Source organism: Bombus impatiens, unplaced genomic scaffold (assembly GCF_000188095.3).
Source record: "Bombus impatiens unplaced genomic scaffold, BIMP_2.2 scf_0099, whole genome shotgun sequence".
In the NCBI taxonomy this organism is placed as follows: Eukaryota; Metazoa; Arthropoda; class Insecta; order Hymenoptera; family Apidae; genus Bombus; species Bombus impatiens.
In genome coordinates, this window is record NT_176518.1 from 1,039,082 (window position 1) to 1,063,719 (window position 24,638).

Sequence of the window (24,638 nt, forward strand, 5' to 3'; positions counted from 1 at the left end):
TTCCTTGTACGTTCGACAGGCCTGAGGTTCCGTTTCTACCAAGCGTTTCTTATCCCCATAGGGGAGGATTGGCGAAATCCCGCGTGGAACACTTACCTGGATAAAGGAACAGCCTGGATCCGATGACAGCCAAGGGTCGCCTCTTCCACTGGGGAAAAACCAACCCCTTCAACACGAGCGCGTACCCGCAACGGCTGTATCCAACAAGCTCCGGCAAGGGGGATGCGGGTCCTGTGAGAAAAACGGTGAAGAGATGAGCTACGGTGTTTCTAATCGGCGTAGAGAGATACAAGTGGTGCTAGTGCGATTATTGTGAAAGCTGGGCAAGTGGGTTGGGGTTAGATTGGGTAACCCTCTTTTGTAAATATTTCTTATATCATTGGTTATATTATTTTCTTAGGTTTTTTTATATATACTGCAATACTTTTTTTTCTATTTGAAACTCACCACCAAACCGTATTATAAGTCGTAAGTCACATACTGTCGCTAAATATATTTTTCGACAAGCTATAAAATAATTCTACGCGATAATAAAATCAATGATTACCGTACCAGATATGCAAAAGCGAATGGTCAATTGTTAATTTCCTATGATGTTCACGATCGGAAGTTTTACTGGAAAGATAATACTGTATTACTATCTATTTATAATCATGCCAAATTCTCACATTTCATATATAGTTTGGATTTCGACTCCAGAAATCAATCGACAAAATCGCGATAAATATAAAATTACATAGAAAGATGTCATCAGCTTTTAACATGCCAAAACTGCTTTAAACTAAAATTCTTCTGTAATTAGACTAAAAGCTATAATTTATTCAATCCAACCCATATTCTCATCGTAAATATTAAATGAACGGCAGATGAATGTCAATGAAGAATTTAAAAGTCAGATAATTAAATTCAGAATTATATAATCGGAGATTAAAAATTCTTCGTCGCTCGAATAAATCCTGACTTGGTACGAATTCAGTGCGGTTGTGAAATTGTTAATTAGTATGCGATTCCTTTCGATAGTCGCGATTATTTCGCGCAAGCTGTTGCGACAACGTTGAAAAATAAGATCTCGAATTCTCCCTCACGCTGTAAGTTCCTCGTGCAAGATACTGCCCGGATATGGACTTCGAATTCATGAAATTGTAATTCCTTTCTGTACGCCAGCGAAGCATTATGTACACGGAATTCCTACAACTTCGAGGAAATATAAGCAACTAGGAAAATTAAGGACGAGGGAACCGATTTCACTGAAACTGCTGGCAGCTTTAATATGCCCACGCTACCGCTTTAGCGAAAAATATCGGAGGTAAGCAATAACTGACCGTCTTATTAAACCTCTCTTTATGGAAAGAAATTCGCATCGCACAAAAAACTGATAGGACGGTACGGGAATCCCTTTATGATGCAACGATTCACTTATTCCTCAAATTATCTAGAAAATATAATATGGAAATTGTTTTTGCCATAATTTACACGAATAAAGAAACTAAATATATAACATAAATCTCTGCTGAAATTAAATAACAATTTATTGGAATGTTTTATAACAGAGATCATCAAACTGCGAAGAATTAAAATAAAAATAAATTTGTTTCAGTGTGGGAAAGTGTAGGTCAAGCATTGAGATGTTGAAGAAGCCAGTTTATGTTTTCAAACAGCCACTTGGTAACGACGGAAGCTACAGCTTTGGAATTGAATTAAAATTAGAAACGGTTAACTGCGTAGACGGTGAGCACAAGTGACATCTGTATGCATCCGCATTAATGCAGTTTCGCGTTAGAATTCACTTTCGATGTTACCGAAATTCATCGTTAAATAACGCTTCATGGCGCAAAGCATGCAAATCATCCCCAAGAGACATCATAGACGGCGTTCACTCGAAACCATCATGTATATTTCATGTAGAAATGTGCATAAACGGCTTCTATCGGCCGCGCAACTACAATATTTCCGATCGTTACGTTTGCTTTGGCGGCAATTTTCCCGTCTTATTTATATTTTTTACAATTTGCATTTCTTATCGAACTTTTAAATTGGAATTTGCGAGATTTCCTCGCGTTTGCCTTCGTATCGTGTTTGACGGTGTTTTTCCGAAAATTTATGAGAAGAGAAAAGTCAAGTAAACTTGATAAATTGTGTTCCAACGCGATACAATATCAAATATGTGTAACATCAAATGTATGTAATAATCGACCAGCTCCTTCGGAATTTCATACCGTTGAATATCTTAATCAACCAACATCGACGAGAGGGGAACCAAGCATTCCACAAAGCCGCGAGTTTGTCCGACGAACCAGCAATATGCACGTTATCTCTTGGCATACTAAATGAAAATCTATCGAATAAATATTGACGTTCATGCGGCTCCTGACGCGGCTTCGTGCTTGCTCGCCGATTAACGGACCACGGTTATCGCCAGTTACGCGCATATATTATGTATAATTCTGCATGTGGCTTGTTACATTGTCAAGAATAAAAATGGACTCTCGAATTAGAATTAAGAATATTTCAATAAACTATATTAATTTGGATTTCGGAATTGTTGGAATTTGAATTTCAGAGTAACTCCCACTTATCTGCCCGATAATTTAATATAATTCAGAAATAGTTATATACATGGAGAAGTCGAAATGTAGAAAATTTGTGGAAATAAATTTAAAACCCGCTCGAACGTCACATCTCAGTTTTATACTACTTTTCCGTATTATTACGAGGTTTATCCACGGTTCACTACGATATCTATGGAAAAACTGATGAGGTAGGGTTCACAGCGAAACAGAATCATGATATTCGATGGGAAGATGACGAAGTGCTGGACTAACTCAATTAACCCGTTGATGGTGCTGGCGTGGCTGGTCGGTGAGCCATTAAAAGCGTAGTCAGTGTAACAGGATCCAAGCACATCCTGTAATTATCTACACCCCTAAAACGTCATTTCTGGACAATTCCACGAAAGCAGTAACTACAGCTATCTTATTGGCGACTTAATCTTGGATACGGTCCTCGAAATGGACGAATTATAATTATATGTATAGTCATCAAGGTATCAGAAACAATAAAGTGTATCTTTTGTTACACAAGTAGGTATGAAACTCGATCAAACAAAAAGTTGACAGAAATAATTCAGGTAAGGCATAGACACGAATCGAAAAACATTATTATTTGATAATTCTTTTCTGCATAATTTTTTGCAAGATTAAATGTTCTTTTATAAATTTCGAAGGTTGGAAAGTTTTACAATATTCTGAACGTGGTCACTAGTTTATGCTTTTTGAATTTTATCTTGTCTGTATTACGTAATGGTTGCATTAGCAGCATTAGCTCTTTATTTGCGAGGATTCTATGAGTTTGCGAGGCATTTAGAAAAGTCAATGCAAAAACGAACACCGTCTGGAAATTGTAAAGCTTCTTTGTATAATGCGTTGTGAATGTAAGTTAGTTAGAGAATCAGAAACATAAAGACAGAGGATAGAGTTGACGGTTATTTCGAGCAACTTAATTAAGAGTTTCGAAAAGCTGTAAAAGTAAAATTATCTCGGTGTTGCGTATTATCGACTAAAGAGCAACCGGTCAGGTCAAATTGATCGGTCGATAACGCGTACCTCGAATGACTTAACGTTCAAGGTGGAGGAGATGAAATAACTTGAGCGTTAGATTTAGACGGCACTTTATTTGTATTAGTTGTAGCACTTAAGGGGGGGGAGGGTAAGGTTAATTCGTACAAAAAAAGGCATGTTTTTGTGAATTTTTTCTGACGATACAGTTAAAATTTCTTTTTTAAAACCAATAGTACATTAAAGTATGACATTCGAAGAATATTGTATAAAATTTTCACGGAGAAATATTAAAAACTACGGCAATGGCAGCAATTATTTGGAAAAAAGTGTCTCGGAAAAAAGTATAATTACAGAACGTGGTACTGGATCATCAGAAATCAAAAAATTAAAGTTCATTAGTTAGGTAACAGCTTTCCTCAGGTAACGCTGCGAAGATTTTTTCGAAATTTCAATTTTTCACTTTTTTGGAACACTTTGAAGGGAAAAACGCGATTTTGTGCGAAAATTTTCGGCTAATTTGTTATTTTAAAATAAAAATAATTAACAAATTTGAAAAAACTCTACAGCGTTACCTCGCAAATTATGTACAGAAGTAGTTTTCAAAATTTCAAAAGGATCGGTGCAATAGTTTTGAAGTAATTGGAGGAACCGACTTTGAAAACGTGAGTTGTGGGGAAAACGCTTTAAAGTTTTGAACACTAAAAAATCTGGTATAAAACGTTCATAAGCGAATTTTATCGGTTTATCTCTTCACTAGCGTAACAATTGTTGAAAAGACTAATAAAAAATCAATTATCCTATAATATTTTTCACGAACCTTCGTAATTTGATCTTCAACAGTCATTTTTATTTTTTTAGCTGACGCGCTATTTATTGAAGTGCCTTCGTATTTACATTTATGCGGAGGTACAATTTTTCTAGGTCGATATAATCTCGAACCAGTTGATTGTCTATCAGATCTAGTAACTTTTTTAGGCATTTTAGTAATAATTTAACACAAAACTTGATGAAAATGGAATATTTACTCCTACACTAAATTTTTTACTCTACACTGGCAAAATATACAGTACAGGTATAAGGAGGTTTGTACTTAAGTCGTTAAGTACTATAAATAGATCTGGGGATAAGATTAGGTATTATATAGAGAAAAAAATGTCTGCGAAGTAACAATAGCACGCTCGGGTCGAGTAGGTAATATCATCCGACATGTATAAAAATATTCGTAACTTTGTCAATTTTGCTCCAATCGACTTGAAATTTTGACACAATATTCTTAAGATGTTATGCATTCAATTAAAAAATAAAAAAATGCAAAAAATCTTAAAACTTCCCCCCCCCTAACCAAACTAAGTTGGGACTTTGTCATCCTGTGTGTGTACTGTCCGATGGTTGAAGCTGAACCGAGCCCCGTGCCCTCCCGGCTGGTTCTTGCCTGGATTTTTCCTGGCCTGGAGTCATTACGTTTACTGCCCTGGGAGGACCGGTAATTCGGAATTTCCTAATGGGGGAAATGGGCCTGTCCGTGCCATAAACGGGCGGCCAACTAAAATTCCAAACACTCGGTACAACTGATATATTAAAATAGAATGCTTAACCGTACTCTAATACCTCAATTATCCAACAACAATAAATATTTCCACCTTGTGTGGGTGTCGGCAACTATTAAACCGTAATATTCGCTTGATGAATAGCATTTCGTTTTTCCTCGTGACGTAACTTTTCTCGGAACTGTGGCGAATTTTACTATGATCTAACAATATACTTTCAGCCGTAATTTCGTCGAAGGACCAATTTAAATCGCTGAGATAGTGGGCAGGATTTCCGGTGGAACTTCCGGTCGATAAACTATCGACATGCTCCGTTCTTGTGCGAAACTCGTTCTATGGTCCCGTGAAATTTCGCGCGACGCCAGAAGTTCTTGTTCGTCGTAATTTTGGAAATGGACCAAGTGTATCGTTCGCGTTAGTTCCGGCCAGGAGTACCATTTGTCGTCACGGCGAACTTGCCGTTGCCGGCCGGATAACTTTCGAGTCGCGAAATTTCGTTCGGCATTAGTTTCAAAACGCGCCTCTGTTCCGCTACCGGCACTCGACTAAATATTTACGTTGTTTGTTGCAAAAGTAATGCTCGTTGTATTTGTGTTTGTATGGTTAAGCTAAGATTTAGCACAGAAACGGAAGAGATTAGCCAACTAAATGAAACGATTTAAAATTATGCTGCCTTCTTTGGTTAATCTTTTAATTCGCGATTCTGCGCTGTAACATTTAATTTAAAAACGCGGCGATCTCTGCTTCTGATTAATATCTAACCCTTTTCGGCGAAAGCTCTTTTCTTTCATAAAAATGTAGAAGGTTTAGATAGCAGAAAGTTTCAAACGTGGTACATTTAAAACAAATAGTGGAAGTTCGACTGCACTGCGAGAAGTAAACAAGAGACAGTTTACAGGAGCAGAAGTATTACAATAGTATAAAACTTCAATATTATGATTTACCTTTTTAACTTGTTTGTGCATGTAACGCAGAAGGACTTTAAAATTTGCTTTCACTAAGAGCTTAGTAGCTCCGAACATTCACTGAGGATATTCATGGATTTGGATGTAAGTATATCTCAGAGTTACGGTTCGAAACCGTGATTTACTATGCAGTTTGATCTTCTACGATTTAATCTGAATCTAGGATGCTGTTGAATATACACTTGCAAATATTTATCCCAATTGTCAGACGATTTCTATGTTAAACCATCTGATAATACTTTTGTTCGATAGGAACAAACCTTGCGAATATTTGAAATTAGATTCTTACCATTCTTCGATAACTATAAATCAATCAAAAATTTTCAAAAGTTTACTGTCGTTCTATTCAAATCACAGAATCCACGAAACAATGATAAATCAGCAATATTCAGAAAACAAAGGGAAGAGATACACATCCATCAAATATCTGTAGTCAATGTATCAAAATTCCTTTTCTTATATATTCAGTTATTCGTCTATTATTCATCCATCATTTATTATACAATTCCATCTATTCGTTTTCTCTTTTATCCGTTCGGTTCATCATTTTTTAAAGCTGAATGGTCATTGGCCATACAGCGTGCACTTCGCTCTATTGAATAGAGAGGCCGCGAGAAAGCATAGTCTTCGGGGTTCACGCGTGCCACCCCAATTATGACGTTATTGCCGCTATTAATGAGCAATTTCGCGGGCTCTATGCTATTGCCCCCGTAAACTCCAAGTGCATTATGCTAACTTACGTTATACAATTTGCTGGGCTAATTAAGTTAAGACGTTAGATAGGCGCGTAACCACGATACCCGTTTCTGGGCTGTGGTTGTTTCCAACTTTTTCTTCTTGCACGACTCTAGAAAGCCTCTAAAAAGCTTCGCCTTGTCGTTTCATATTTTCTGCAACCTCGGCACTAGATTGGTGAATAAGTTCGAGACTCTGATGTACTGGTTGAAAGCTTTGGAATTTCACCGAAGAAATCGATCTGGAGAATAGTTCTCTTTTTGTGAAAAAATACGTGACGTTCTCTTGTAAAATGATGTAATTGATGTAACGGTGGTTGTGGGTTTCAAATAGCGTCAAAACGTGAATTTGCATAAAAATCTGCAGTCTATTTATCGATTATTATTTCCGAATCACACAATATTGTTAAGTGCCAAAATAAACGCTTTTATTCTGTATATCTTCTGTACATATATTCTGTATCTATAAAACTCACCCACCAATATAATTTCAACAAAACAAATTTCTAAAAAAATTCGTGTGAAAGAATCACGAGCTTTCCAGGGAATCGGTAAACAATCGGACATTCAATTTACGAAATGAAACAATCTGTGGCAATCACTTTTCCGTTATCGTTCGAGAAGGAATGTTTTTTTGTGCAAAGTCAGATCGAATATATAGTTCTCGAAACAAATAAAATATATGTCGGAGAAGCGTCAGGAATAGGGCTGTGGGCGTTTGATAGATCTTCATTGGAATCGGTCATCGTTGTGTTATAACGAAGGTACGGCCTGTTAATACGAGTATGGATACTACCGATTCGACAGTCAACCGCGGTGTTTGGACGCTTGCGATATTAGTGACGTTGGTCTTAGGTTCGATAACGAATCCACGGTCAACGGGATGATAGATATACTTGCTCACACAATCTAACTCAAACGTGTAATACTTACAGATCGTAAGGCGCTACTCTCTCCGTCGATGAGATCGTAAGAAAGAATGACTTTTCGTCTCAATGATGCCACAGAGGAAAACTATAATGGGGTGTGTCTAAGGACACGAGTTCATCGGATTCGTTGAGTATAGCCCTCGTTCAGAAAGTAAGAGAAACTGACGTGGCTTCATCTCCGACATACATATATATATATATATATATATATATATATATATATTAGCATTTAGGGCGCGTAACGATTCTTCGTTTGAATTAGCCATCGTTTGCGAAGCAGAGGTTATATTTACACGAATATACAAGACTTTTACAATGGAATGTAAGGCCTCCCTTTTGGAATGTTAGGGAAACCCCCAATACCCTAGTCCAGACTTTTACTATAGCTACACTTAAGTAATAAAATTAAGAAATAGTTGTAATGTTCTAATCTGATTATGGGTGCTCAAGGTTTATGACGATGGGCTTGGGCTCGAAGTGACATAACGGGTCACTGAACGTAACCACGGTCACAGGAGGGACGTGTACCTAACAGAGGTACGGAATAATTATATAGCTCTTCTTAAAAACAAAGATTGACACGAGAGGTGGGGAGAGGACTATATAAGGGCAGTTTCACATGGACTGCGATTGAGTGTATTCAGAGGAGTATTACTTGCACGTGAAGTTTCGCCAGGATCGTGTGTCACGTGGATTCGTTATCGAACCTGAATTAATTGTCATCGATATCTCCAATATAAGTTGTAACAACTATGGCAAATTCGAGTGAAGATTCGTCAAATTCCAACACTAACCAGACATCACGAATGGTATTACCGCTGCCTACAACGATGCATGACCAGATGGCTATAATGCTAGACTTAATTGAGATGCTAATGCAAAACTCGAGTGCGAAACGTAAAACTTTAACGCTACCGCCTTTTAACCCTGATATCGCGGGCGCCAATCCAGCCACATGGTGCGCAAATGTTGATCTGCTTATGAAGGACAACCCTCTACAAGACCTCGCACTAGTTTTTGCCTTAAATGATGCTCTAAAGGGTTCTGCAGGGCATTGGTTTACGCAGATGATACGCAACGAAGCCTCCTGGCCAACGTTTAGGAGGATTTTTACTGCGCGTTTTGGTGGCCAAGATACAGCAACCTCGACGCTACTGAATATATTCAGGCAACAACCACAGAAGGACGAAAACATGGCAGAGTACGCCATTCGCCTCCGTTCCCTCCTAAAGGCGAAGTGGCCAGATGCAACTATGGATGAAGTAATTAACGCTATCATTCTTTGTCAAGTGAGCCCACAAGATCGGCGCATTGAACGGGTAGCGCTTGAGAAGGATATGAAGACCGAGAACGAATTTCTAAGTGAAATGAGAGTTCTCGCTTTCGCGGAGAGGCCGGCGTCTTCGACAAGTAATACATCAACGGGCTCCGATGCCAAACGAAGCAGGCCACCAGAACCCCGGACTAAGTGCTCACTGCGGTAACTACGGACATAAAAGAGCGGACTGTCGCAAGAGGATGAAGACCGAAGAACAGAAGAATATACAGTCGTCTTAAAGGAAGCCGACCAGCTACATCGATCAGCTATAACGATGGCAAATTTGAGTGAAGGTTCGTCAAACATTCGTCAAATATTATATATATAATATTATTTACATAATATATAATTACATCTTATATATATATAATAAATATATATAATATATTATAATTTATTATATATATAATAAATATAATATAATGTTTATAATATGATGTTTTTACATTTACGGAACATACTAATAATATTTAGCTAAGAAATCTTAAAAAACTTTGTAAAAAGAATATCCTGACTTAATATTTTCCTTTGAGAGCAATTCAAAGTATTATAGAGATGTTTACTGTTCTTACTATACTGAACGTATTAACCAACAATCTCTTTGGAAGCGTTCTGATCAACAATAATTGCATCAGGTCTGGTCTGTCTGGTCTTCGATCGATCTTCACGGTACGCAGAAACAACGAGACTCCATCGAAAGCGTAAACTGTGTTCTTGCTCAGCATCCTGTACGAGCATAGGAGGGTGAATCGCAGTCTAATCGGTCCGGGAAACTTGAGTTAAAAGGAGTGAATTGAACGCGTGGACCGATCCCAAGTAGAAGTGAACTCTTTGAAGCGTTTGCAAGCACGGCACGAAAAGCATCGAGAAACGCTTTTACTGCGTTTCAGTCGAACCGAAATAACGTTACACGTTCTCTTGCTGATTAATTAACCGACCTTTCTAGAGACCCTGAGAAACCACGCAAGTGGCTGTTCCTTTGTGATTTCGTGTTCCATAAAACGATGGTTCTCTGTAGGATACTTTGTTGATTACGCCTGGGTAGATAATATCTTTTTCCGCGTATTTTCTTTTTTCTTTCCGCGTGAGAAAATGTGAATCTGGATCTTTTAGAGGCATATAGATCGAATACTAGTTTCTATCGTCGATTTAGAACGAAGGTGGAGAGATAACGAGCAAACGAGCAACAGCCAAAATTTACGTCGATAATGAATCCAATTTCGACCAATGATACATTAATCAACGTAATGGAGAGTCGGTCCATAGTTGTATGCGATGCTAAACAATGCGCAGTGTGTCGATAACAATGCATCGCTCGTTCGTTATTTGGCGGTTTCCGGTGACACGAATTTGATGGACTGTAGAACAGTTGACAGTATGCATGAATATTACAACAAATGCCATGGTTCGGAGCTATAGATCGTTTCGATCATGCCAAATTGGGTTGTTAAGGCTACCGATATCTTGAAACACAATATTTGGGTTGTTCACGATGTTCATTCATGATTGAGTGTTCTTCACACGATCACTACCACGTTACTATCATACGCTTTGTATTGAATTCCTATTCAGCCTGAATGCGTTCTCGGTCCAATTTGTTAATTTATCCTTTTAGCTGAGACAATTTTTTTAAAGAATAATTTAAAATTCAATACATATAATAATATAAATAATAAATAAATTATATAAATAAAAAAAAGATAGTAAACTCCACTGTTTTCATTTCACAACGTTTTAATATATTATAATATTGTATAGTTCAAACATCAAGGATCAGATCGTTTATTATTTAGAATTGTTTCTCTAGTTTTATTACAATAAAAGTAAATAAAGTAAGCAAATTACCTTTTCCTCGCAGCAAATTCTGCATGAAAAGAAACCTGTATCAATCTTAGAGTCTCGGCGGATTAAATATAGCCGATATGCCATATTTACTCTGCTGCAAGCTACAATTTATCTTTATTATTCCAATTCAAGCGAACGTTTCAACGTTTATTACGTTTACTCTGTCTCACCAGGGGATGAAAGAAATAGAAATGATCGATGTCACAAAGGAACGTCGTCATTGCAATACCACGTACAATCTTTTAAAAGAAGATATAACCTGATCGCATTTTTATTCTAAATATTCCTGTCATTCATCTTTCATTTTCTCTAATCTCTGAATTAAATATACGTACACCTGAAATGAATACATTTAATCGTTATAGTATAGCCAGAATAAATTTTTATATTTCTTGCAAAAGTTTACCAAAAATTCTCCGTAAAAGCTTTTTTGCTTCATATTTTCTCTATTCTAAATATTCCTCCATTCTTCATCTACTCCATAGTTAGCAAACTGTCAACTGTCGTCACAACTTTTCCACGATACAATGAATTAATGTCCAAGGTCGCCACCCGTTCGGCTACCCTTAAAACACAGTAAATTCATTTGGCCAGTGTTCCAGCAACCACGACTCATGTCGTGGCTGAGGCTGAACATGTTTAACCATAATAACCGCTAACGACTGAGAGTTTCCACAGCGGAACTTCCGGAAACGAGGCGTTCGCCTTGCTAGGGGAAACGACCTAACCGGCTGGCTAAGCTGAAACGCTAAATGCCGATTACAGGCCGGCCAACAGTTCGGAATTTCTCTTGGAAACTTTCCACAGGTTTCCAACCAAGGATTACCTTGGGGAAGCGGCGATTCTACAGGAATCCATGACGATTTCATCGTTGGTGCAACGCGGTTACCGAAGAAATTGGGAAATAGAAACGGTAGAACACTTTTTCTCCCGGTCGATGGTTCGTTTCCATGTAATTCGAGATTTATATATTTTTATTTTTTGATGACGTAAACTCTCTCTTTGAATATGAAGCTTTTATAAAACACCCTTTTTTGTTAATCTATTTTTTTTTTTTTTTTGGGAGAGGCAAATTTTTTCGGATTTGACGGTTCTCTTTGATAGAATCCTATTTTATGCATTTATTTTTCGATAACGTGAGCTGCCTCTTTGCCTATGAAATTTTTTTAAACACTTTCGGCAAGTATTTTTTAAATTGGAAATTCTGTTTCATATCATCTTGTGACTATAACACATTCTAACGTTCTATGCTCTGTTTATGAAAATAGAAGATAACAATTCTTTAACGTAGACAAACGATATTATACTGACATCGTAACGATTTCAGCATCCCGCACGCTGCTACAAATAACTGAAAAGATCATCGTCTTCGTTATATCCAAACTTATCTCGTTCTCCTACCTCATTCTCTTCTTTTCCACCACATTAATATTAATTTCCCTTCGGGCGAGATCAAATGTATCGGCGAGCCATCATTTAATTACAATCTCGAAACGCTGTCGATATTCTCTGCTCTAACAACGTATATTTCAGCGGTGCAAGGCAGTGGTAATGCCAGAATAAGCGTGTATCCAAGGTGGCAAGCAATTAGTACGTTATTTGATGGGCAAATACCGATTAACCATTCCGAAGTGCCAGAGGGTGAGAAAGGGGAGTCAACAAGAATGGCTGGTGGGTGAAGAGTAACCGAGACTTTGTTAAAGTCATAGTCCAGACCGGAGATTGTACGCAACCGGACCTGGCTTTTCGCAAGTTCCATCAAAACGAGATATTCTCTTCAATTATGGAATAATATACGATATTTGGAATCCTCTGTTTGAAATACGACCCTGTGAAAGAAATACTAATATATTTCTACGACAGTAATATTATTATAAATTTGATATTTACAATCTTATCTATCTTTGATATTAGGAGATGTTAATGCGGTTGCTTTGCGAGAAAATTTCAGCGATTTATATTAAGTGTAACATTAAGAATAACAACGGAAATATATTAACACTTTAATGCTCGGTACATTTATCTATAAACAAACATCTGTGACCGGAGAGTTTCCATTAATATTAAAATATTTGGATGTGAATAAATAACTTTTTGGTTAAAAATGTGTTTATTTAATATTTTTTACACTTTCTATCAATTTGATTTATCAGTTTAGAGTATGGTACTATTCGTGGACTTCTCTTATATTTTTCTTAATCATATATATGACAGTATAGTTGATTGCTATTGTTGCACGGTTTATATAGTATAATTATTTCAGTTCCCTCTACTTACAGTTTAATTTAAGTCGTATAATTTAATTTTAACATGTATCACTTTATTAGTTGGCAAGTTGATGGATCCATCTCTTACCCACATATGTTCCCGAGTCAGAAATCTCGTTGGTAAAAATACGAAATGTAAAAAGTAAAGAAAACATAACGAAATAAAATACGAAGAATAAGTACAACAAAACATTTTATAATGAATATTTTATCGATCCAACGCTCTAAAAATATCGCATGATAATTTTAATTATATCACACGTTCTCAGTTAATAACATTCAGTTTATAGACATTTTAAGACGTCTCCGATCGTTAAAATGTTATGTATAAAATTCAGAAGAATAAAAGATATAGTCGCTCATGTTAACATAATCTTTAAATTTTGTATTTGATAACCTAAAAATCATAAACCTTAAGAATAATGGTCGTGCTCCAATTTCTTGTCCGTTATACTGCCTGTCTCTCTCAATCGTGTAACTTTATCCTCCATAATATTCTTATAAAAGCAGCTTTAAAAGGAGCAGAGACATTAAGTTTTTTCAGACATTTTAATCTATGTCATCTTTCTTCAGTATCCATAATAACTTTCCACCTTTTATTAACTTCAGCAATATCAGCAATATTTTTCTGCTCGGTTGCTAACTTTTGAAAAATCTCCCTTTATACCTGCCTTCTTCCTTCCGTTAAAAGAAGCTATCTATAGTAATGGGTATATTAAAAGTTGTTGACATTATCCGTTTTCTTTGATTAAGATAACAGAATAAAAGGTTACGAAAAAGAAAAAAAATATATACAGAAAGCAAGAAGGCTTTGACTTCGGAACAAGCTCGCGAGCTTCTCACCGCATCCTTTGTGTTATGCACGAGCTTTTAATCTTCGCTGTCGCAGGACATTATGGCTTGCTTTGCTTCTTTAATGCCTTGATTCGCGATGTTCATGCTGTTTACAATATAAAGTAATAATAAACATAATAGAGAGAATCTAACGTCCAACACAGATGCCAAAATTAACATATTGATTGAGAAAAACCTTTTCATAGTCCACTAACAGTTTTTCGGAAACATTCCTCCCACGTTTCATAAGTGTTCTAATATTTATAGACGGAGGTGTAAGTGACGCTAGAAAGTATGGTACCTGTAAACTAGTAGCATTCTAAAAACAGGAGCAAACGGAAATTGCGACCGATAAAACAGAGCTGTGGCCATGGCTTCATGACTGTTCGTTAATTTGCGACCTCGATGAAGTATCTTTCGTAATTTGCGTAGAAAAACGGGCAAAATGAAAGAAGTGAGAATCGGTCTTCTATACGTATAACAGTGTATTACATTGATGCCAGAAACACGCGGTGTCACACCGGGACGCTGGTATAAAGTTGTCGCGAACAATGCACATCCGATTTCCGGCAGCCATTCACTGCGAGGAATTCGGTCGCGTTAAACTGTACGGTTAGTTGATCGACCGATTAACGCTCGACGATGGTTTCACGGGCAGCCACGTAATGAGTTATCGCAACTTGATAGTTCATAAAATTGATTGTGTCGATTGATCGGCTCTCGATTGTCCCTAAAGTTTCGACGACGTCCGTTCGCTCGTTCGCTGTGTGTATTTCGTTTTAATTGCGAGAACGAGAAGCGAAACGGTGAAAACGTGTTCACGATGTAATTATTTTAATTTTGAGCGCGAAATTGCGAAATGGAAACCGATGACAGGACGATTGAACGGATGAAAGGAACTACGGTTGAGAGCTGGCAATTGAAAATTGACGATTGACCAGTAATTGGAGACCACAGGAGAAGAATATAATTCACATCGTGATTTTGTTTTTTAGCCCTTTAACGATCAAACGCTTAAATCGTTAGCCGAAAATTCTGAATGTGATATATAGTGGCGAACAAGCATAACACGATGAAATATTTGAAATTTGGTCGATGAGTTACCTTATCTTCTCCAATTACTAGGTTAAGTACAAAAACGGAATATTAGAATGTAGAATTGCTTTCGTCGAACTGAGATAGAGTAAGACCTGGGACAGAAATTAGGACGAAATTATGGTTAAATTAGAATAGGGTCAGGTTGTAATTGATAATAAATAGAAGTTGAATCGACGCTACGTTCAGGAATACATGTAGCTCTCCATCTTTTTCAAGCAGAATAAAAGATTTTTTTTTTATTTACTTATTTACCTTTTTACAATTTGTCCAGTAGAACATTTATATGTGATATAGTATTATAACATGTGGATGGCTACCCCCAGTGGGATACCATCTTCGAATTTGATTGATTTATTTCTTTAATTATCTCAGATAATACGTGTTTGTTAGGTTTTGTCCTTTGTGAGATCTGTTGGGTGTTTCCTTTTTAATCTTCTTTTTATGCTTGATGTGTCGACCGTTTCCGCTGCCAGCCGGTGCGTTGCTATTCTTTCTCCGTGCCTTCTTGCACTTTTGTTAATCTCCTCCTTGACCGTTGGTATCCCCAGGTCTTTCCGAATGTCCTCGTTCCTAACGTACCATGGCGCGTTTACTATTGTTCTGAGTATTTTCGATTGCGTTGCCTCTATTTTGGTTATATGGCTCATTGCAAGGAGAATAAAAGATGGCAAACAGAAATTGGATTTGGACAATCAATATATCGATAGTAAAAGAAGACAAAATGAAATTATAATTGTGCTTAGAGATTTTAATTTAACTATAACTGTTGCGAATTTACGCCACCGGAAGATATATTCGTTACATTTTTGCCAAAGTAAATAAAATAATACGAATCAATCGCGATGTATCAAATTAATTAATTATAAGCTAATCGCCTGAGAAAATGTTCTATATCGTCCGAATTGTAGGTATAGTCACCAGAATTTTCCAGTATCCGTATAATTAGCGCGATTAACGTACGCAATTACGCGTCTAGCAAATGATTGATTGATACTACGTCTATTATACCGAGCTCCTTAATTAGGACTCGTTACAGAAACATGTCATTTCGATATTTAACCTTTCGTTCGCGCGTGTTTCGCATCGCTCATAAATGAAGTGAGACATTAAAATTTTTCACTTCTTGTAACTAGCGGGGAAAAACGACTTATCCTGTTCTTTTGTAGTTTTCATATAATCTCTTTTTACAAATAATTATAAGGATATAATGGGTAATTTTATTTAATCTCGTCACGAATTTTTATGCAATTTCATCAAGCTTCGTCAAACTCATTTAAATTAATTACATTGTCCACCAGAATCTCTCGGTTTCTGGCCGCTGACGTTGCAGTTAAATATCATCACTCTCGTTAAAGAGCTTTCGGATTTAATGTTATTAAATTTTTAATTAACAACTCCATTATCTTTCAGCTTCTCATTTACACCTTAAACGAAGGAGAATAAAAGATGGCAAACAGAAATTGGATTTGGACAATCAATATATCGATAGTAAAAGAAGACAAAATGAAATTATAATTGTGCTTAGAGATTTTAATTTAACTATAACTGTTGCGAATTTACGCCACCGGAAGATATATTCGTTACATTTTTGCCAAAGTAAATAAAATAATACGAATCAATCGCGATGTATCAAATTAATTAATTATAAGCTAATCGCCTGAGAAAATGTTCTATATCGTCCGAATTGTAGGTATAGTCACCAGAATTTTCCAGTATCCGTATAATTAGCGCGATTAACGTACGCAATTACGCGTCTAGCAAATGATTGATTGATACTACGTCTATTATACCGAGCTCCTTAATTAGGACTCGTTACAGAAACATGTCATTTCGATATTTAACCTTTCGTTCGCGCGTGTTTCGCATCGCTCATAAATGAAGTGAGACATTAAAATTTTTCACTTCTTGTAACTAGCGGGGAAAAACGACTTATCCTGTTCTTTTGTAGTTTTCATATAATCTCTTTTTACAAATAATTATAAGGATATAATGGGTAATTTTATTTAATCTCGTCACGAATTTTTATGCAATTTCATCAAGCTTCGTCAAACTCATTTAAATTAATTACATTGTCCACCAGAATCTCTCGGTTTCTGGCCGCTGACGTTGCAGTTAAATATCATCACTCTCGTTAAAGAGCTTTCGGATTTAATGTTATTAAATTTTTAATTAACAACTCCATTATCTTTCAGCTTCTCATTTACACCTTAAACGTTCGTTCAAACTCACTGTAATTTATTCATTTAATCCTCATTGTAGACAGATCATAGCAAAATTGATATTGACCCTGCTACGGCAGTCCAATTTTTCAATCTTAATGTGTGCATAATGCATAAATTGCTTGCATTATTACCCAGAAATGTATTACGTATATTTATGTATAAAATATTTACATAGGTACTCGTTACAGATCAGTCATTCTAACGTTAACTGGGACTTACAGTAAACATAAAAACTTGCTAAATTTCTTTGAACTCTTTGATGTAGTAAAAATTCGGAAGCCGAGAATATGTGAAAGAATCGATCGAAAACAAGTGTCACTACACGAGCAATTCTAGGAGCGCGATAAGCTATGTTCGCCAAGTTCCCTGAGAGGCGTCGCGTTTAATAAAAGGACGGGCCTATGGCATTTTCGAGGGTGTCGCTGCACGTGAAATTTCGTTACATAGTCCGTGTTCCCCTGTCGTGGTCGAGAATGTGCTGGCTGCAAATGAGGACTGACACGAACCTGCATCGTTCGACGTTGCACTGACAGAGATGAAAGCTTGCACCCGTGATTTACGTTGAAACGACCGAGATTTTTTAACGAGCTTCTTTCTTTTTTAAAGATAATAATGGAAGATTTTTAAAACTTAAGTTATCTTAAAAGATCTTTTTAATAACTTTTACCGATGTTCTGACCACTTGAATATAAAAACTAACTGATTCAGTTTTTTAACTAGAAATTGAATGATTAATATACGGGTAACAAATTAACTATACTATTCCCAGAATTTCAGCGGTTTAACAAACTCGAACGAAAGTGCCTCCACTTCGACCCTAATGTTATTCTAGAAACTCTCGTCTTGGTGAGAGCACCACGAACCGTTGGTAGACACGAAAGAACATCGAGCCTAACAAGAAAAATCGAAATGAGACGCGTGTGGTCCACGATAAGTGGACACCAAACAACGTCGAAGCAAAGGACCGGCTCGTAGAATAGAATAAATCACACTCACCCACGTGAAACGCGATGAGGTGTCGTAATTCAGGATCGACTCCGAGTCTTGACCGCCTGGATACGTCCTGGTAGCCGAGCTTTTGAAGAAATTGGTCCTGTATTTCGAGTGGTTTCTCCTGAAAAGCCAATCTCCTTCCGGACTCGCCTCCGTACTGAAAAACGAGCGTAATCTCTTAATGGATCTTATTATCGGCTCGTGCGGCAAATACAATCTCTGATCTAGCTTACATAAAAAGAAACGTAATCTCGTTTGTAAAGGATGAAGTGAAATTTGTTGCACAAAAGCGGATAATTCCTTGTGGAAAGGAGAAATCATAAGTAACGTTTCTTATGGGCAGCAAAATAAATAAGTCGAAGATGATAAATTCTTTAAACGATAGTTATTGCTCCATAATAAAATTTAAAAAATACATTTTTATCGTATTATGAAATTTTATCATAGCTCTGGTAAATAATAAAATCGTCCTGAATCTTCTGATTTACAATTTTTTTAATTAAATTGCGTTCCATTAAAAAAATAATAAAATATCCAGATATTTTTGAACAGTGCAGTGTACACGGTAGAATTGATTAATTCTATTTCCTCGTAGTTCAAATATCGAAGCTGGCGAAAAACTATATCCAGAGATAAATACGATAGATAGGAGCTGTTTAAAAAAAAGAGGAAGAAAGGAAATTTCGGCTGGTATTTTTCATTTGCCCTCAGTCTGGCAACGTCGCAGCGTTTCGTCACGAACGACGAGTTTTCGCGTGTTTCCGCGTAAATCTTCCTAACTTAATTAAGCCGAACGCGCTAGCTGGCCACGTTCCATCTTAATTTCGACAACGAGGCTTGCGATGTTATTCGAAAGCTCGCGATATTCCACGGCCGTGAATTTTCCGGATCGAAGCTGCGCTTTCCTTTCATCTTCGGTAATTAAAAAACATTTCAACCTGACGTGGTCAGGTTTTACCACGCGCTCGATTCCTACGTTAGTTTGAAGACACTAATGATAACCACGGTGCGGTACATCAAAACTTCCATAACAGATGGATGACTGAACTCTTTTATTCCCGGAGTAGTTTGTGATTAGTTCGTTAACTCGTTGCTAATAACGAAGGGTGTGTGCTTTTGTTTGAAAGCTGAAACGAAATGCTATTGTAACGAACACGTGTTATTTTATTACTCGTTACTTCGACATCTTTCAAATTTCAACGATTTTATTTCGTCTGAAATTTCAGTTTCCCTTTTTCCACTTGAGAACTTTTTTTTAACGAGAATATAAAATAATAGCCAGTTAAATTTGAAATCTATCTCTAACAATTATCGACGTGAACAGAAAATATACATTTGTACGTTAAAGTATCGAGTTCTATATTTAATCAATCGCTTAATATTAATTTTCCTAATAAGCATGGCGAGAGAATTGTGCACCAACGAATTCACTCGGTTCGTTCGCCTCGTCATAAAATTCTAGTAACGAAACTCTTCATCAAAATAACATAAACAACCTGCCGTCACATTCGCTCTGACATTATCAAATTCTCAAACGCCCAGTATCCACTCACGTCGATCGAAAACCCATTAAACATCCAATTCGAACGCCAAACCTTTCGAACAATCCCAATTCGAACTGCAGCATCGTGCCGCGCGTTGCTGTTTACGATTTCCGTTTTACTACTTCCTGTGGCCGGGCAACGGGATCGAAATTGCCAGTAATCCATGGCTCAGCGATCGCTACTCACGATCGAAGCGCGTTATCGACCAATAGGGAACGATAACGCGGTCACGAAATTTTAAGGATTCCAATTCGAAATACCAAAAGGATACCAACGTGAAATGTTGGTAGGGGATGTTCTGAACTGATGGAAACATTTTTGATGTTAGCACATTCGCGGCTGACGGTTCTGACGCCAGAGCCTTGGCTAAACGCTGCCTACAATTTCCATAAGTTTAGAGTTGATAGCCACAAAATTCTGTTATCAAAATGCGAGTGAATTTAAAAGTATTGTTTTATTATATCACGATTTGAATTCCTGTTGCAAATAGGTCCGTTTTTTTTTCATCCAGACACGATAACTGAAAAATATATGTCTCTTATTTTATCTTCCGCCCTCGATTCTTCTGAATCCGCAGTGAAGAAGCTGCAGATGCGATTTCCCGCTCATACGATGTGTATAACTGTCTATGTGTATAGAATACGGAATTCCAACAAAAAGCGCGTTGAGGTATTGAAAGACTGGATACTATACGGTACATTGTGTAGCGAAGTAAAGCCAATAAATTAATAATCAATTTGCATTCTTTGGCCAACTGCGTAGGGGATTAGCTGTATTGCGAAACTATATCGTAAAATTATCTCAATTCCCATTGCGTGGAAATTCTTTTTTGAGGTGAACGATATGCTGAAAACCGTTAAATATGGTAATTTGGGGACAACTGAAAAAAAATTTACGCAATGACGCGAATTCATGTCAGCGGAAACCAAAAACAGAATCTAAAATGACGCGAATTCGCATTAGCGGTAACTGAAAACAGAATTCGAAATGACGTGAATTCACGTTAACGGTAGTGAATGTATTAATGCGAGCAGTGACTCGTAATAAAGGAACATTCTTATAATTCTACCAAACAGCGCAAGTAGTTTCAGTATGTTCACCCCTCGAAATCACCATTTTCGCGAATTTGATTTGATGCTTCAAGCATCCAGGTGGCGAGTTGTGAAGTTTTCGATCCAGAACCGTCTGTAAGACAAGGTTCTCATAAGAAACCGCTTCGTCGGGTGGTCGAAAGGAGTTTTCAGCGTCGCGTCAATCGAGAAGTTTCTGGTTCTCCTTGGAAAAAGTCCAGCTTTGACCAAACAGTCTTTTACCCGCAATCAGCCAAACTTTCTCGGAAGTTTGATCATTTTGCATCACATAGCGACGAGTTTAATCGTCTTTTTTCTAGACATTCCTTCTCTCAGGTTTTTTCTTTCCTTTTTGATTCCTCTGTAAATCGATACGTCTTTCCTAGAAACTTTTATTTTTTTTTTTTAAGTACGTTTAAATGATTGTCTCGGGTAATTGGGAATGTAGAGAAAGCTGGTTGAAGCTTGTTAAGATATATCGAGCGGTTCTGGCAATTTTGAAGATTAATTCATCTTGTGGTCAGAATACAAGCGACGTGAGTTGCGATAAATCAATTTAAGATTTAATCTGCTGTCTTACAATATCAAAATTATGGATCCCATAAAACGAAGGCAGTTTGTATTTAAGATGAATGTTAACTTGACTTTACTTTCAGCTCACATAGTTCTAGATTAGTGAATGCAAGTCTTCGCCATTGTTCGCTATCCATTGTCCACAAAAATACTAAAACAATTATTTATTGCGCAAATCTTCAGGCTTCGTAAATAACAATAAATCCGTGATTAAACGTCTCATCGGTAATCTCCATTTCTTGCTTCCCACTCATAAAAGCAAAAAAAAGAAAGAAAAGAAAAGAAGAAAATAAAAAGAAAGAAACGAAGAAATAATCCCGTTGCAGGTAATAATTTCTATTTTTTAATACGGAAATATCTCGAGAAAGTTTATTTGTTGAATTATTAAAAAATAATCGACCGCGAATGTTACAGCGAACGTCGTTTCGTTCAGCGTAATTAAAATATTCCGTTGCTGCGCCACGTTTTTCCATTACGATTTTGAACATTAACACGTGTTCAACACGAAAGTACGTATGTTCGTGGATCGCTCTGCAATTACCCGCCACGTAGAATTACGTCGTTTAGTTTTTGTTTCGACGGAAACGTTCGCAGTATCGGGATTCCGGATTCATTTTGGCGAAATATGGCTAGGTCTAGATTTATTGGCGCGAATTTCGTTGGACGGCACAGGTTTTCAAAACGAAGTAAAAAATTAAGGGGTAACATTTTTTTTGCTTTCTCGTTCTTCAAAGCGATCAAACGGTGTATGTAGCTTGGATTTTTCTTGCATATTCGATTCGTTTTAGAACATATATTTTACATTTATATTCGATACATTTTCGATGTGATTAAAAAAAAAAAAGAAAATTATACTTTATGAATAATTAATTAAATAAAGCGATAAATTTATGTCTTCTAAACTGATCTCGAATTTTAGTATCATTATATTCGATCACTATGCCGATGATTTTACAATCCGTGCGAGAACTCGTTCAACGAAAATTTCCTCCCTATTAAAATTGTTAAAGATTAATCATTTCAATTTTCCGGAACGTTCAACATTCGTACCGTGATGTAAATAAATTAAATTCACGAGTCACTCGGAAACGCAAAAACGGGGTTGCCGACTAAACGTCAAACCTGATGATGAAACAACGGTTAATAACGCAGGCAATGCCGTGTAAACGTCACCGAGAAGTACGAACAGACGCGTGTACAGTCTACAATGTACATAAATGGCGTCTACAGAGAGACAGTGGGTCGGCCGCTGCAATATTTTCGAGATTATTTCCTTTGACGTAAGTTCCGCCATCCAATGTAACTTCCTGCGGATCCTCTCTATTTAGAGGAAATCAGGAAAGCTGGCCATATTTCGGACGTTCTATAAAAGGGCCTCGTTTTGTTCGAAGGAAATGATCGTTCTTGATGAGAATTTCGGCGCGATGTACGATTAAAGTGTTATCAACACTTTGACGGCCACGCTGAGATCACATGTTTCGCTCAGGACGCCACGGGAGCCAATTTTTATTATTCAAAGCATATAATGGCAAAATAATAATAAATTGATGGTGTAAAACAACATTCTTCCTTAATGGACTGTTTATCTTATTGGTTACGGTGGTATTGGTGGTCACGGGTGACCACCGTGGCGCTTTGGTAATAGTTGATAGCGACATATTATAACAAGGCTTCGTTTATTTCAACAAACCATTCGTATTCGTTATTTCGTCGTAAGCAAAACATCCAGAATATATTGTTGAAATGTGTAGAAGATATTAGTAAACAGTATTTGCTTATTCTATATGTCCCAAACCGGCTGGCAGCGGAAACGGTCGGCGCATTAAACATAAAAAGAAGATTAAGAAGGAAACACCCAACAGATCTCACAAAGGACATAACCTAACAAACAAACACTCACCACACTAAAGAAATAAATCAATCAAATTCGAAGATGGTATCCCACTGGGGCTAGCCATCCACATGTTATATTATTATACCACTAAGCTATAATATTTTACCAAATGTCCTACTGGACACATTGTAAAATGTAAATAAATAAATACAAATAAATAAATAAAAAAAAGGAAAAAAGAAAATATATTGACCAACGTGGCAGTCAAAGTGTTAAGTAAATTTGTAGCGACAAAGTTGTAGCTGCAGTTCTTCAGTTGGCTTCTCTTATTCGCAAGTTTACGAAGTTTCGATTCTAATGGGACGCTGTTAATGTTTGTAGAAATGAGAATCGATGAGCAGATACTGAGAATTCGTGACACAGAAATTCACTAACATACTCGGTTTGTTGGAAAAGTAACGATATTGTTTTACAGTCTGAAATTGGCAATGTTGATTAAAAACAAATAAACACAAGTTTCTGAATCTGTTAGCAGCTCCACCGTCGTATTAGCGACATTCCTATGAAACTACTGCATATAAGTTCGAAATAAGATTCTCTCAAAAGATTGGACGCGCAAGAACCTCCGTTCTCGAAGAATCTCATCTGCAAAGCTAGCGAAATATCGTAAGCGATCTTCTCTAGAAAGGAGTCGCTATTCTATCAGTCGATGGCTTATCAATCGATTCGATTCCACCAGACGATTTTTCTGTCAGCTCGGAAACGCATTGTCCTCCGGAAGCGATCAAGCTACTGATATCTCCGAGGCTTTCCTTGCGAACGAAAACAAATGGGTTGCAAAATTTTCTTTACCACCTTCATGGGCATATGGAGCTCTCTGAGGAAAATGAGACATTGTTTCCATTAAAAGTATCGTTTCAGTATCTATATGTCGGGTGAACATTAGAATTTAAGGCGCGAACGATTCTTCATTTGAATTAGCCATCGTTTTACGAAACAGAGATTATATTTACGCGAATATGCAAGATTTTACAAAATATTATGAATAATGAGTTTAATGAATGATAAGATTAACAAACGATAAGTTTAACTAATGATTAGATTAAAGAATAATAAGTTTAACGAATAATAAGAGTAACGAATAATATGTCTTACTAATAATAAATTTAACGAATAATGAGATTAACAATTAATAGGTTTTACGAATAATGAATTTAATTAACGCTATTAACAATGTTCCTGGGTTCAAACGAATTCACGATCAACGGGATAACTCTTTACTATGCGTAGAATAATTTTAAACACAAA

The 24,638-nt window shown here is 36.8% G+C and overlaps 1 protein-coding gene across 1 annotated transcript in view; it reads right to left on the reverse strand.

The window, feature by feature from the left end:
* Positions 1-24,638, reverse strand: part of LOC100742132 — a 92,609-nt gene that overhangs the window by 51,561 nt on the left and 16,410 nt on the right. The window contains exons 3-4 of the mRNA XM_024364530.2: positions 18,313-18,466; positions 97-231 (exon numbers count right to left, since the gene is read on the reverse strand). Coding sequence (XP_024220298.1) covers positions 97-231; positions 18,313-18,466 — 289 coding nt within the window. The remainder of the gene's footprint in view (positions 1-96; positions 232-18,312; positions 18,467-24,638) is intronic.